The sequence below is a fragment of the Doryrhamphus excisus genome, chromosome 11 (assembly GCF_030265055.1).
Source record: "Doryrhamphus excisus isolate RoL2022-K1 chromosome 11, RoL_Dexc_1.0, whole genome shotgun sequence".
Classification (NCBI taxonomy): domain Eukaryota; kingdom Metazoa; phylum Chordata; class Actinopteri; order Syngnathiformes; family Syngnathidae; genus Doryrhamphus; species Doryrhamphus excisus.
The window spans coordinates 20,665,753-20,681,197 of NC_080476.1; the positions used below are offsets into that span (position 1 = coordinate 20,665,753).

General features: G+C 42.1%; 1 protein-coding gene across 1 annotated transcript; it reads left to right on the top strand.

Moving 5' to 3' along the window:
- Positions 1–3,474: 3,474 nt before the first annotated feature.
- LOC131138375 (tetraspanin-18-like) lies at positions 3,475–11,279 on the top strand. Its single transcript, XM_058087230.1, has 9 exons — positions 3,475–3,655; positions 4,879–4,977; positions 5,122–5,316; positions 6,738–6,812; positions 6,901–6,985; positions 8,078–8,148; positions 8,470–8,622; positions 9,711–9,794; positions 9,880–11,279. The coding sequence occupies exons 2-9, from the start codon at positions 4,918–4,920 to the stop codon at positions 9,922–9,924; spliced, it is 768 nt and encodes a 255-aa protein (XP_057943213.1). The 5' UTR covers positions 3,475–3,655; positions 4,879–4,917; the 3' UTR covers positions 9,925–11,279.
- The last annotated feature ends 4,166 nt before the right edge of the window (positions 11,280–15,445 follow it).

Here is a 15,445-nt window from a genome sequence, read left to right on the forward strand (position 1 = left end):
GGAGGAGCCAATATATCCTAGCCAATATACTGTAGTAATGAATCTGGATAGAAAATTAAAGGGGAGCGATTATGCTCATTTTTTGGCCCTTTGTATTGAGTTGTGGACTCCTACAGCAGCGACACACGATAACCAGCACAGAAAGCTTTCTAGATCTTCCAGAATCTGCACTTAGTCCAACTGTATTTCTTTGGATTTAGTGCTTCCAGTGAAAATGGTCCAGCAAGTCATCCACTTTTATAATCACAGCATCTATAATCCACACAAAATCTCCACATACAATGAAAAAAAATTTTTTGGCCCTGTAATTATTACCTCAAATATTAATTTAAATTTGACAAAGATTTATTATTTAACTTATTTTATTTATTTAGTGCCTTACTTGATAATTGTGTGTAACTTTGTATCTTTGCATTTATATATGCATACATTTTATCATTAACATCAAGTAATATTTACGTAACTAATGTATTGATTTTACAACCTGATACCAGATAGTAAAATGTACTTAATAATAGCAGTGAACCTGGCCACCTTGTGGCCATTCTGCGCATGCGTCAGAGGATCGTTTGCACTCAGACTTGCAAAGGCTAAGTTTGCGGGCGTCGTGTTTTCACGGGAAGACGCTGGAAGACGACACGGACAGTCTTTTAACAAGGATATTCATGTATGTGGAGCCATATGGGTAGGTCATAGGTTTATTCGACGTTTTTCTGTCACCTTTCCTCATCTGTTTAAGTCAGTGTTATAATATGAAATACTCGACGTTAGCATTAGCTTACCTTTAGCCTGCCTGCCAGCTAGCTAGCTATCAACTGCGAATTTTGTGGAGGTGTTTTCGGTTGCAGAACAGGAGATTTTTATGTTTACTATACTTGTAAGGATTCATTCGTCATATATGTTATTTGTTTATTTTGGCGGCCCCGCAGCAGTAGTGTCCTCTAAGCCATGAGAACCGCGTGTAGCTTAAACATTTGTTGAAGTATGCTAGCGACCTGAGTCATGTTCATACTGTGGGGGAGCGGGAGTTTTTGTTTGTGACAAGTAGTCCATTCACCAAAAAGTGGCAGGATAGGAACTGAATTGCAAAATTTCAGCAACAAGCAGAGCTTATTCAGGCCCTGAAAATATATCAATAGTGACTTAAACCTACCTGGAATGATTAGAAATTTTGGAGCAAGTTTAGTTCACTGCGTCTGTGGTCATTTTAATGTCAAAAGTATTTTAGGTGAATTGTGCCATCGGTCCAAGTATAACCAAATAAACGTTTGTTTTAACTTCACATACTGTAACACATAATATTTTCATGATTTGTTACTACAATGTTTTTTATTCCAGTTGTCAACAGCAAGTTACTGCAATCAAAGAGTCTAAGAAGCAAGAGTCCTCTCTGTGTGGAAAGCAGCAGCTTGCAACAACTAAAATACCTGACTATCAAGGTAACATTACAATAATCCGTATATTATTTGCGGTATGCGATTTGAATCTGTAAATGGCATTTAAAAGAGTTTGATAATGGATTTCCGCAATAATATTAGTCTGAAAACAGTGACGAATAAAGATTAAAAAACATTTACCCATAAGTTGTTGTTTTGAATGTTGTAGTTTTGTTTAGGTTAGGTTTCTAGACACAGATGAATAAATATTTGGATTGAAAACTGAGTTGATTTTGAGTGTTTTGTTTAAAAAAAAAACAACAACAACAAATATTATCAAGCAGCTTTGTAGTTCAGACTAATGTCCACACAATCAGAAACCATTGTGATGATTTTATATTTTGCATTGTTGTCATAATTATAATAATTTCCCGATCCACTTCACAGAATATCAAAGGGCGTTGAGTCTCAAGAATTTGGTCACAACAGCTTAGACAAGGTAAGATCTCAGTACAGCTGTTGAATGACACCAATATGCTTTAGTTATTCATTCATTTTCTATCTCACTTCTAGGGTGGGGGTATGCTGGAGCCTATTCCAGGTGTTTTCGGGCAAGAGGCGGGGTCCACCCTGGACTGGTGACCAGCCAATCCCAGGGCACATATAGACAAACAAACAACCATTCACACTCACATTCATACCTATGGACAATTTGGAGTGGCCAATTAACCTAGCATGTTTTTGGAATGTGGAGGATAAGCAGTAGAAAATGAATGAATGAATGTAAAACAAATCTCCAATGATTTATAATGTTTTCTATGGTATTTCTAATTACACCCATGACTGCTGGAAGTAAATACACCTTAACTACAAATGTACTAAAGGTGTTCTGGTTTTCATTTAATATTTGTGGAAGAAGTGTTATGATAATTTCATTTAATTCGGAGAAGGCCATCTTAAAAAATGCAACACAGTCATATTAGAAAAGTGGTGTAGGTGGTAGCTTAAATCCTATGTAAATATTACTTATAAATTGCTCCAAATGAGGCTGCACGGCGGCCGAGTGGTTAGCGCGCAGACCTCACAGATAGGAGACCAATTCCACCCTCAGCCATCTCTGTGTGGATTTTGCATGTTCTACCCGTGCATGCGTGGGTTTTCTCCGGGTACTCCGGTTTCCTCCCATATATGTGCCCTGTGATTGGCTGGCAACCAGTCCAGGGTGTGCCCCGCCTCTCGCCCGAAGACAGCTGGGATAGGCTCCAGCACCCCCGTGACCCTTGTGAGGATAAGCGGTAGAAAAGAGTTGACATAATTGCTACTTGTCGCTCTTAAGGACAGAGTGTGTTGCACCAGAGTCGACTGGGAAGGAAATAACCTTGCCATCGCCCTTGAAATGATATTTCTGCATTCTATATATGTATTTGTTATATGTACCCCCCAGCGGGGGTGGGTCTATCTACTTGAAGAAGAAAGTGACAGTGTGTCAGCATGTGTACATGTGGCTTAAGTGTGGTACCTCAACCTCGATGTCATCCCCAGGTGGGATGAGTCAGAGTAGACAGCAACCCGTCATCCCATGCATTCCTTGTCCAATGTCCATTTTATGGCATCTGAAGACATTTTTCTGACATTTTTGACCTGGAATTAAAATGAAGGAAGCCATTCATTGGGGCAAATATTTCAAGTGAATGAAGATATAAAAGGTGTATGTTTTTACGTGGGCAGGAGTCGGGGGTACAGGGCTTCAGGTCAAATGTCTCAAGGGGTAGTTTGGTCCCCACTGGTATAGTATGGTAAAGAATAAATCATCCAATGATATCCACATCATCTAATACCCTTTATGTACAATGATTGAAAAGAATGATGACAAAGGGAGTTGAATGTGATACAAATGTGTAGTTGGCAGTGGATGAATTGTTGCTTTCCATCAATGGTGACTACTGATTGAGATATAAGGGATGAGATGAAATAGATAACTCCACGGAACAAATCTCCATGGTAACTTGCGTCAGGACATGTTCCACTTTCCACTAATTGCGCAATAGGCCCCACGGACACATTTTTCCGTCACGCGCACTCCAAATAATAGAACTAATAAAAGCGGCGTTGTGGTGACGTCACAGGCTCGTCCCCACTCTACACACGTACACACGTCTTGGTCGTGTTGGCCACATTCAGCCAACGAAATCACACGCTTGCTCTTAACGTCAACTGGATGCAAGTGCGATGATTTCCACACACATTGGACGTTTGTTTGTGGTCCGAAGGCGACAAAGGTGAGCATAAAAGCCAATGTTACGCCACGCGTCTTGGGGGGCCTCCGGCCTTGACCACTGCTAGCTGGCAATTACGTTGTGAACAATTACCTTTTGCTTTACCTCAAGGCGTTTTCGGTAGCTGTGTTGTGGCTTGAGAGTTACTGATAAACATCAATTACACGTTTGCCGGGAAGGTTTTGGACAAGGAGTTTGTAAGTATAGCTAGTTCTACCGCTGTGCTGGTGGAGCGGCGTTAGCACACTTCAGGTTATTCATCGATAAAACACTGCCCTATTTCGGCACAAGTTGCATTAAAAAACAGGACCACGTGTCGCGTAAATATTACAATATTTGTACAAACAATGAAAACGAGAGGCTTATTTTGTAAGTTAAATAAAGATGCGCCGCTTTTTTTAAAAGAAAAAACTGAATACGTGTCTTTAATAGAAAAGCTGCAGCCGTACATTGTACATAGATCTCTGAAGCACAACAACTCCACAACTCTCCCCTTAGCGAAATATGTTTTTTGTATCCACTTGAAGTCTCGTTTACTGTGCTGTAAATGAATGCTCTATGACGCTCCTATATTCTTTGGTACTGGTTTCTGGAATAATTAACACATTTTGGTCCGTCCTTTCACTTTGAAAGGTTGGCTTTTCTCTACCAACGTCTTAGTATTCGAAGATTAGCGGCACATAAAAAGATGTCTGGGGGTTCCCGGCGGTAAACAATTTCATTGGCTCATGGCTGGTGACGTCATCGCAAATGCTGTCACATGAACCGTAATACCTGAAGTAATTACGCGGGGTAACAGCCGCTGTGAATGGTCGTGAACATGATTAAAAGCTATTATATTTCCCATTCACTTTAATTAGTCACGGGTCTGGATCCGGACCGAGGTCTGCCATTTGGTGAGGGCTGCTCTAAATTGTGAAAGTGGGAATGATTGTTTATGATTGAATATTGATCAGTCAACGGTAGTGATGTAAATTTAGCCTCTAAGATTATATAGATTAGTATAAGATTAGACTCATCTTTCATGGGACAATCGTTTCTACCTTTTTCTGTTGGTTAGTAATCAGCAGTAGAACACGGGTACATTTCAGCAAAAATATCAGTTCTTAAAGAGATACATTTCAAGCATAACTTTCACTTTTGACACCCATTTTAACCAGGTTTAACCGGGAAAAATGCTTTCTTCAGAACCTGGAAAACTGCATGTGTGTTATATTTGTTGACAGGGACAAGGAGAAGCTTCAGCACGCTTGACGACATCCATAATGGGCGACTGTGTAAACTGCATCAGACGTCTCTTAATGATCTGCAGCTCCCTCATGGCTGTAAGTACTTCTCGTCTCACCTTGTGAGTAAAGTTGGTGTCACTGTCATGAATGGTTGCACAGCTATCTGCCTCGCCAAACTACGGGCATGCTGGAGCCTATCCCAGCTGTTATGTCTCACCTAATTTCTCTTGCATTTGGCAGCTGCTGGGTATTTTGCTCATAGTAGTGACAGTGTGGATCTTTTTGGAAAATGATGAAATTGGAAAAGTCGTGATGGTCAACTCCACGGTGAGATCTTCCGTCAGCTGCGGCCTGTTCCTGGGTATCGTGCTCTTCCTTGTGGGCCTCGTGGGATGCTTTGGGGCCCTCCGTCAAAAGCAGTTTCTTCTCAGCCTGGTGAGTCGATGATGATGATGATGATGATGAAATTGTGCACGTGTCGAGGGTTTGACTTGGGTGGGAGCAAATGGGGCACATGATGTGCACGTGACACCCATAAAGACAGCACCCTCATAGTGGGGGTCTTCATTCATGTTGATTATTTTTTACAGTAAGAACATTTTTTTGTGGATGTCAACATTGAACATGCTGCCGTTAACATTGCACACAATACTGGGGCTGCACAGTCATGCAAAAACTATTTTTTCAGTACTGAGAACATTTATTTTTCCACACGTGCAAGTCTGAACCGGACGAGGAACAAGTCCCTGTGTTATGTTCATGTTCAAATTTAGTAGGCAACGCCTTGTTAGTCAACAATCTGCACATTTGAGCAAATGTGAAAATTCACTTATCACGGTCACTGCAGTAAATGAGGGATCACTGTGCAGTGGAACGTTGGTTGGTGTCATCAATGCGTTCAAGAAAATAGTGAATCCAGAAAGCCAAAAATCTTAACGCCACATTTAGTTTTACATGTAAAAAGCTATTCTAAATGAAATGGATAAATGAACATGTGAGGTTACTTCTACCTTCAGTCAAGACGCAATTGTTTGCAAAGACAAATATGACAGATTTCTTGAATTCAATAGTGCCTCTAAGTGCTGCATTTCTTGAACACGGCTGCAAAGTAAGCCAAATGGAGCCAAAGAAAGTTGGAAGTGGCCAGCCTTTTCATCAAGGTGAGAACCAATTTTCAACAGCGTGTCTTTGGCAAGAAGGCGACCTGAAATGTTCATTTATTATTAATTTGGCATTTATATGCATTTAGCATTGTTTTCTGCATATCAATCTATAAATGGAATGCTATGAAACATGCAGACAAAAACCGGAGATTGCACACAAAATAATTTGAAAACACACTGACCCCGCTGTAAGCTAATTGTGGTTCCACTGGAGTTTTTGATTTTGAATGAGTGACCAGATGATGTTATGCTGCAGCAAGAAAACCAATGTTGCAATAGCTGTTAGGTGCATTAACACCAACAATGCTGTGGCTTCATTGGAACTTGAATTTCCACCTAACGGCAATTTTAAAGCATATGTAGCAGTAGATAAAGCTGTGGACCACTCTTGGTCACATGTCAAATGCAGTTACTGCCACCCTGTGGTGTTTATAAAAAGTACATGCCAAAGTACTTTTGACTTGGCCATATTTGCGAAGTAGACTAAACCTGGAGATCAATCATTTACCTCCATTGGTGTTGAGTAGGGGGGGGAGCCGGACCCGAATACAGTACTTGGAACGGCATGACTATTGACTTTTTTACTTTTTATTCAAGTTTTACTCTACTGTGTTGCACACCCTTAGTATTGAGAATGTGATTTTTACCCACTGGCTTTTTTTCCTGAAACTTTCGGCTGCTGGCTTTTTCCAGTTCTTCATGTCCATCATCATGATCTACATAATGCAGCTGCTTGGTCTCCTCTTGTTCTTCCTACACCGTACCAAAGTAAGCTCTGGTATCCAAGGATCAATTTCTGATTTCAAGTCATAGTGCTTGGCTCAAACTTCTTTCATGTGCTCTTGTGTGTTTTTAGCTCCAAAAGGAGGCCTTCAAAGCACAAATGTATGCAGCATATAGTGGGGCCAGTAGTGAAGCCAGTAGTGCAGAGGAAAATCCAGGTAGGGGAGACCGGAGACAATTGTAACACTTTTAGTTTGAGCAAGTATACCCTATTTTCCACATTGGAAGGTGCAGTCTCAATTACGGGGTCTTTTTCTGTACTTGATCCATACACAAGGCTAAGGCCAGAGGCGGGGTGTACCAACAGGCAAACCCCTATCTGCTCTCAGCGATGTTTGCGTCAATCAGTGCGAGTCACGAGGTTTATCAGCCACGGGGGGGCCCATGAATTCCTCCCCTTGCCCCGCCACTGTATAAGGCGCTTTCTGAAACATGCGGTCTAGAAAAACAAGGCAACAGAAGCAAAAGAGTGAGTTTAGGGAACTTTATTCTACTACGTAACAATACACTCTGTATTAAATGGGCCGACAGTCAATCAAGCGTACAGCTTACCTCCCCCAACTAAAGGCGCATTCAAGTACGCCTTCCAGTGTGGAAAATAGGGTAACTCAGTTTGTGTATGTAGTACCCTATTGTCAAATACAAAGTGGTTGTTGTTCCAAGCTAACCGGTACTGGGGTAGGTTGGACCACTTGGGGATGGTTCATTGTCATCCACATGAATAATTCTATGCTAGAACTTGAAGGAATTATAAAGGAACAATATAAATATACAAATACAAAATAATGATTAAAAATGGAAATATATCAAATAAATACAATTGAGATCTATGCAACAATCAACAAACCACTTTTGAACCTATTAACCATGTAAACTGCTGTTTGGTTTAATCAGGCAATGATGGCAAATGTACCGGTCCTTGCCTGGGGTGCAGGCTTCATGGGCCCAAAATGTCCACTTCCTTTGGCCATGAACTATCAAAGTGCCCCAAGCACACCATGCAGATGTTTTCATCATCTTCTGTGTCAGAACTTGACATTTGCTGCAATAACTGAACGCTTCCACTGTTCCAGCCATCCCCGACCCAGGCAGCCATTAAAAAGCTAACCGTTTTTAGCATTTGGCTTCAAAGCTAGCATCAACGCAACACACCACACAATGGAGTCCAAAACAGATGTAGCCCTAAGGACATGCTCCACCAGACTGTTCCAACTATCCTGTGTTCCAACTCTACCTGGTCTCCCCTACAGCCGCACAGAAGACTTCAGATTCCGATTCAAATCCTACTCCTCTAAGTCATTGGGATGGCTTGATGCTGGCCGTAAGTCCTTACACTCAGACACCGTTTTAGTTGTTTTTTTGCGGCTCGGTCAGGAGCCATGTTTACAGTGCGACCCTTCTGATGACCAACCAAAGTCCAGGTCTACCCTGCAGATGCCAGACCCAAATGGGATATTTGTACCTTTATTTTGATAGGCGTGTTTCAAACTAAAAGCATGGCAGTGTTATTGAGATTTGGACATTCATGAAAACGTAAAAACCTAGAAAAAGTGTAGAATATGAATATGAATAAAGCTCCATGTCTACATGCGTCTGGTGAATGTGAATAAGAGGATCTCTTGTTCTTTTCTGCTCATTTCAGTTTAAGTGCTGTGGAGTGTTCGGCCCGGAGGATGTTAAAACCGGCAACCTCTCCGAAGTCCCCAAACAATGCTGCGAAGAGCTGGCCGACGATGTGAAAACAAACTGCCAGGACGGCAACCTCGTTGACATCGTATTCCCTTCCACGATAGTGGTATGTTTCCGTCTTATTGGTTGGAAACGACCTTCCAGGAAGTTAACGGTGACATCACTATGATTATTTCCGATGAATTCAGGATCGTCTTAAAGAAGATTGAAAAGATTTTCATGCAACTTTTGCTTTTCCAGGCCTTAAAAGGTCTTCCATTTTCTGGAATGTCTGGAATTTTGGAAGTTTATATGAGCCCGAGTGAGTGAAACGTCTCATCATATGTGACCAGCCTTTTGGGGACAGTATATGTTCTGCTGATATATCAAATACTAGAAGGCTACTGGCGGAAGTGTGGCAGTTGGATACTGAAAGTTGTACACTTTGAACTTTGGAAAAGGTTTCTATCTTCATACAATTTAAATTCCTCTAAAGTCATCTCCTTGCATAGCGGGCAAGCACAGGCCCCAAACAGAAGACTAGTTGGCATGTAACAGTTCCCCTGAATGCACCCCCTTTTCACCAAATGTGTGCATTTCAAGTCCAAATCTTCAATCTTGTGCTATAGTAAGAATTGTCCCGTTTGTCTTAAGTGCAGATATCCTGCCTAAAGACTAATAGGCATCATATGTTTGTTTTGTCTAACGCTTCAAACGCTAATGTTAAAAACCCTATTTAGAAGGTCATAAACCATGAAAGTCCAATTCTAAATAATCCAACCATGTTGTATGCCACTTATCCTCGCTCGGGTTGGGGGTATGCTGGAGCCTATCCCGACTGTCTTTGGGCGAGAGGCGGGGTCCGAACTGGAATGGTTGCCAGCCAATGGACAACCGTTCCCACTCACATTCCTAGCTATGGACAATAGAATTCACCGAATGTTTTTGGGAATGTAGGAGGAAACCAGAGCCAACACAGATGCTCAAGCGGAGAATCGAACCCGGGTCTTTCCTGCTAATTAAAATAATGAATCCTACTTTGCGGAAATTCAGTGATCGCGGTCGGGCCTGGAAGCGGTTAACGGCGATAAAGGAAATGAATGTAAATCCCCAAATGAGTGATGAAGATGAGATGTGATGAAGCCAGATGTTTCCTTGCGGCTGTCCAAGCAATTGTCCATGTTGACAGTGAAGTGATGATCACTGTTTCCACAGGGTTGTTATGACAAAGTCCTTTCTGACTATGAAGCATACCCCTATTGGATTGGAGCCATGGTCATTTTGCTGCTCACCATTGAGGTATGGAGGGCTTTTCTTCTTAGTATTTCTCTATGGAAAGATCGCCATCTAGTGGTGGTGTGGATCAAACGTGTTTTCTTCTCAGGTCTCTGCCATGTGCCTTGCCGTGATGCTCTACAGAGAACTCTAGCCATCTGCAAAGTTTTTCCAGGGGAAAAAAGGAAATCCAGCAGAAAGACGATCATCAACTCTGGTTTTTGTTTCTTTCGGCTTTTTCCTGATTGAAATTTAATTGAATAATTGGTTGGGGAAAACATGAAATTCTTTAGTTCACAGTTGGACTTTTGAGGTGAGTTCGGACTTTGGAGGTAGTGGGTAACAAGGCAAGACATAAAAATGACGAGTGAATGGGCAAGGTGGTGTAGATTGGGCATACCCTGTAAAGTCGACGTGAGGTGAGGACCAGATGAAGCCCAAGAAGACACTACACTAACTTTTGGATTTCAAGTCAAATTTGCTTACCAGTTCTAGATGTTTAATGTATGTTTTAGCTGTTACCCATTCCCTTTGTTACTGTATATGTTAAATTATCATTTCCCTATAATGTACATTGTATTTCAGGCACTTTTTTATGATGTGTATAGCGAGGTGAATGTCAAAGCTAATAGCTCATTTTATTTTCTGTTCATATGTTAGAACTTAATGCGGTCCAGATGCGACTTACATGGGCCGCTTACCGGTTTGGAGGTATGCCACGGTCCGGGCCAGCTCTACACCGGTGTGTCATGGTTCATTTGCATACTATCAATAATTGGATGTTTACACAAACCAGACCGTGAAGGAAACCCTGTTCATAAAATAAAATGTCTTGGCTCATGATGTACATTCGGCCTATGAAAATATCCCAGTTTGAAAGTGGAGGTCCATGCGTCCTGGCAATTGCTTAGCAACAGTTGCTACAACAATCACATGACCCAACTATTGTGGGTCGCCGCAAGCAAATGAAACTAATGGATGGATACCGCTTTATCTAGACTTCAACCATAGCCATACTGAGGACAAAAATGGAGCGGTGGGTGCAGTGAAGTATGCTGGCCACACCCCATTGCCCTGCCTTTAAGCCGAGATCCCAATCGGACCTGGCCTGTTTTTGTTTTTGCTTGGGTAGACCGTATCACTCTGCTGTGGCTTCACTGGTAAAGCCAAAGTACTGTACGTGGTGCGTACCGACCACCTAAAATCCATACTGGAAACATGTTGGTTCAGCACATGTCTTCTGCATCAACTACCCTCATGTCCTTCACTACATCCATAAACCTCTTTGGTCTTCCTCTACGCCTCCTACCTGGCAGCAACCTACCAATATATTCACTATCTCCTCTGGACATGTCCCAACCATCTCAGTCTGGCCTCTCAACGTAATGTCCCTCTGATGGAATCCTGATCCTATCCATCCTGGTCACTCCCAATGAGAACCTCAGCATCCTCATCTAGAGCAGGGGTCTCAAACTCAATTAACCTGGGTGCCACTGGAGCTAGGGTCTGGGCAAGGCTGGGCCGCATCAGGTTTTCCAAAACATTTTTTTTATTAAAAACAGAAAAATATACAAACTTTTTCAGTGCTTTGGTTCCGATTCTAAATTTTTATTTTTCTGCACAAAATAAGATGAAAAATTAAACAAATCAAGAATGAAAATCAATCAGTAAATATAATAATAAAATGGCAATTTTTTTATGACAAAACACGACTATAGTCACATTTATACTCTTTTTATTTATAACATATTGCGCAACTGCAGGGTCTTGAGACACATGCTAACTCGCAAACTAGAGCGCTAGCGACCTAAACGGTAGCCTTCAAGTTATTTTCTTTAAACTTAGATAGCCAAAAACTTACCACTTCCACACGGATAGGGAGGATAACTATTAAGTTATTTAACCTTTAAATGAACATTAATCACACGTAATCATTTTTTCGCGGGCCGCACTAACATTAAACTTTCATGTCAAGGCCGGGGCCTCAAACTAGTGTCCTGCGGGCCACATTTGGACCGTGAGACCCCTGCTTTAGATCAAACAACATGGCTGGTCTCACCACACTTTTGTATACCTTTCCTTTCTATCACACATCATGCCTGACACTTTTCTCCCCCCGTCCATCCCGTCCCATCACCATAGCAAACAAGAAGGGGCTCAGAGCTGATCCCTGATGCAGTCCCACCTCCACCTCCTGACCAGTTTCTTGTTTCTTTATTCTCTTTGCTTCTTCTGTTTCCTCCAGACCCTGGTCCGTCCTAAAGGGAGGAGCTACCCGGCCCGCCACAGGTGTTTGCCATCGCCACTTCTCCTACTTGGGCACCCCTGGGCACGCCCAGCAGTAGGGCGTCGTTCTATTGGTCCTCCCGGACACATGACACCAGCCAGCTCATCTTTGCCTTTTGCCTGCCAGCCAGGTAAGTGCTCCCAGTCTTAGCATGTTGTAGCCTCACCTCAGTTGTTTTTTCTTTAGGAGTCCTTTTTGTTGTTCAGTTTTTGCTCGTCTGGCCATTAGAGCAATAACAACTCTTTATGATGCCTGCATGCGTGCATCTTTTGGGGTCCAAACCATCCTGAGGCGTGACCTCATGCAGAACATGCATAGGATATCCACTCACATACGTTTATATTGCTATTTGTCTTGTATATTTCTTACCTGCCCTTGGAGTGTAAAGTTGCTGTGTGATGATTTTAAGCGTTTGTTTGAAGATGACGCACGGAGAATTTCTGATGGGCTGACGAGCTCGTTGTGACTTCCCTTATCGCTCACGTTTGGCTTCTGCCAAAGAAAGAGCTGCCGTTTCCTCACTGACTCACGAGTGGCACAGCATTAAATGACTAGTACAGGGGTGGGCAAACTACGGCCCGGGGGCCACATCCGGCCCGCCAAGTGTTTGAATACGGCCCGCCCAATCTTTCAAAAGTATTTCATTTAAACTCAACATACAAGCTGGCATCATGGCCTGAGCCAACCTTTTGATGGTTGTATCAATTTCGTTGTTTGACATGGTCTGTTGTTTACAAAGTGCTCCTGAAAAAAGGGACACAAGCACATAATAATAATAAAAATTAAAATAATAATTATTATATTATTATTATAGCTATTATGATTATTATATTTATTATATTAATGCTAATTATTATATTAACTATATATAATAATATTGTTATATTTGCATATTTTACATAATAATAATATAATTATTATTATTTAAATTTTATTTTAATTATATTTTATTATTTTTAAAATATTTAAATATAAATATAAAATAATAAATAATAATAGCAGATTGCATGACAATTTTACAGATACACAATAATACCAGGTGGACTGTTACGTGTAAAATATATAGTCTGCCCCCCCCCCCGGAAATTTTGTTATATCAATGCGGCCCGCGAGCCAAAAAGTTTGCCCACCCCTGGACTAGTAGTAGTTCCGAAGTAAAGGCGAGGTCACAAAATTAGAAGATGGCCATAAATAAGACACTGCTGTGTAAATTGCAATGTTCAAAATTCAGGAGAAAAATCTGTACCAAAAAAAATAGCGTTTAATTCTGAATGGATATTTTCCTTTGCCGTGACTTCTGATGATGCTTGCTTTCCCGCCTGTGTGCTTGACACAAATAACATTAAATGTTTTTCATAAATCATCTCAAATAACCTTTGGTTTCTGAAAAGTACCCAACTGAAGGTGGACTTGAGAAGAAAATGGGGTCACAGCATGAGTCCTTACCAAATCCCAGTTACCGTGGTTCCACACACATTAAAGATTCAACATATGCAACAACACAAATTTGTAGATTTTTGGTCAAGAAGTTGTACTTTTTTTGGGGCGGGGGTTCTTAATACAGCATTAATCTTTAGCCCACCATTTTTTATGCCTTTATTAGGGCTGGCAAATGATTACAAAATGTAACCAGATTAATCAGACTTTTAATGCATGAATCATGATTAACCACCATTGACAAGCATGAAATATGCCCATTTTTACTGTATTTGATGAAAGATAAATGATGATGTATATATCGGTTTGTATTGAAACTTCCATATGAACCGACTATGCCAATCAAGCTAGCACATAAGTGTAAAAATCCATTTCTCTAACACGAGTCTCTTGAATAGTTGTATAACATTTGAACTGTGTTATTATGAGCAATGAGGGATCGTGTTCACAGACATCATAGTTTATGGTAAATCAAGGTACATTTTGTCAGTGTCATTTCAGCATACTTATACTCTGAATTGACCCTTTAGGCGCCCGAGTTGTTAAAAAAAGAAACTATTCAGTTTTGATAATAGTAGTGTTGAGATTTTACACTTTGCCGGCGGTCCTAGAAAATAAACTATTACCAAACGGAGTCCATCCATCCATCCATCCATCCACGGGGGGTGCTGGAGCCTATCCCAGCTGTCTTCGGGCGAGAGGCGGGGTACACCCTGGACTGGTGGCCAGCCAATCCCAGGGCACATATAGACAAACAACCATTCACACTCACATGGACAATTTGGAGTGGCTAATTAACCTAGCATGTTTTTGGAATGTGGGAGGAAACCGGAGTACCCGGAGAAAACCCACGCATGCACGGGGAGAACATGCAAACTCCACACAGAGATGGCCGAGGGTGGAATTGAACCCTGGTTCAGTATATTTTTCATCAAAATAGTAGTCAGGCCAAAGTGTTGTGTTGCTGCTGGATGTTCACACTATCCGAGTGATACTGTTGTGGGGGTGCTGGAGCCTATCCCAGCTGTCCTCGGGCGAGAGGCGGGGTACACCCTGGACTGGTGGCCAGCCAATCACAGGGCACATAAAGACAAACAACCATTCACACTCACATTCATACCTATGGACAATTTGGAGTGGCTAATTCACCTAGCATGTTTTTGGAATGTGGGAGGAAACCGGAGTACCCGGAGAAAACCCACGCATGCACGGGGAGAACATGCAAACTCCACACAGAGATGGCCGAGGGTGGAATTGAACCCTGGTTCAGTAAATTTTTCATCAAAATAGTAGTCAGGCCAAAGTGTTGTGTTGCTGCTGGATGTTCACACTATCCGAGTGATACTGTTGTGGGGGTGCTGGAGCCTATCCCAGCTGTCCTCGGGCGAGAGGCGGGGTACACCCTGGACTGGTGGCCAGCCAATCACAGGGCACATAAAGACAAACAACCATTCACACTCACATTCATACCTATGGACAATTTGGAGTGGCTAATTCACCTAGCATGTTTTTGGAATGTGGGAGGAAACCGGAGTACCCGGAGAAAACCCACGCATGCACGGGGAGAACATGCAAACTCCACACAGAGATGGCCGAGGGTGGAATTGAACCCTGGTTCAGTATATTTTTCATCAAAATAGTAGTCAGGCCAAAGTGTTGTGTTGCTGCTGGATGTTCACACTATCCGAGTGATACTGTTGTGGGGGTGCTGGAGCCTATCCCAGCTGTCCTCGGGCGAGAGGCGGGGTACACCCTGGACTGGTGGCCAGCCAATCACAGGGCACATAAAGACAAACAACCATTCACACTCACATTCATACCTATGGACAATTTGGAGTGGCCAATTAACCTAGCATGTTTTTGGAATGTGGGAGGAAACCGGAGTACCCGGAGAAAACCCACGCATGCACGGGGAGAACATGCAAACTCCACACAGAGATGCCCGAGGGTG

Excerpts from the sequence above, each read along its gene's own strand:
- LOC131138375 (XM_058087230.1), top strand. The coding sequence starts at position 4,918 with ATGGGCGACTGTGTAAACTGCATCAGACGTCTCTTAATGATCTGCAGC. Across the intron at positions 6,813-6,900 it reads TCTTCCTACACCGTACCAAA|CTCCAAAAGGAGGCCTTCAA; the intron begins GTAAGCTCTGGT and ends GTGTGTTTTTAG. Across the intron at positions 8,623-9,710 it reads TATTCCCTTCCACGATAGTG|GGTTGTTATGACAAAGTCCT; the intron begins GTATGTTTCCGT and ends CTGTTTCCACAG.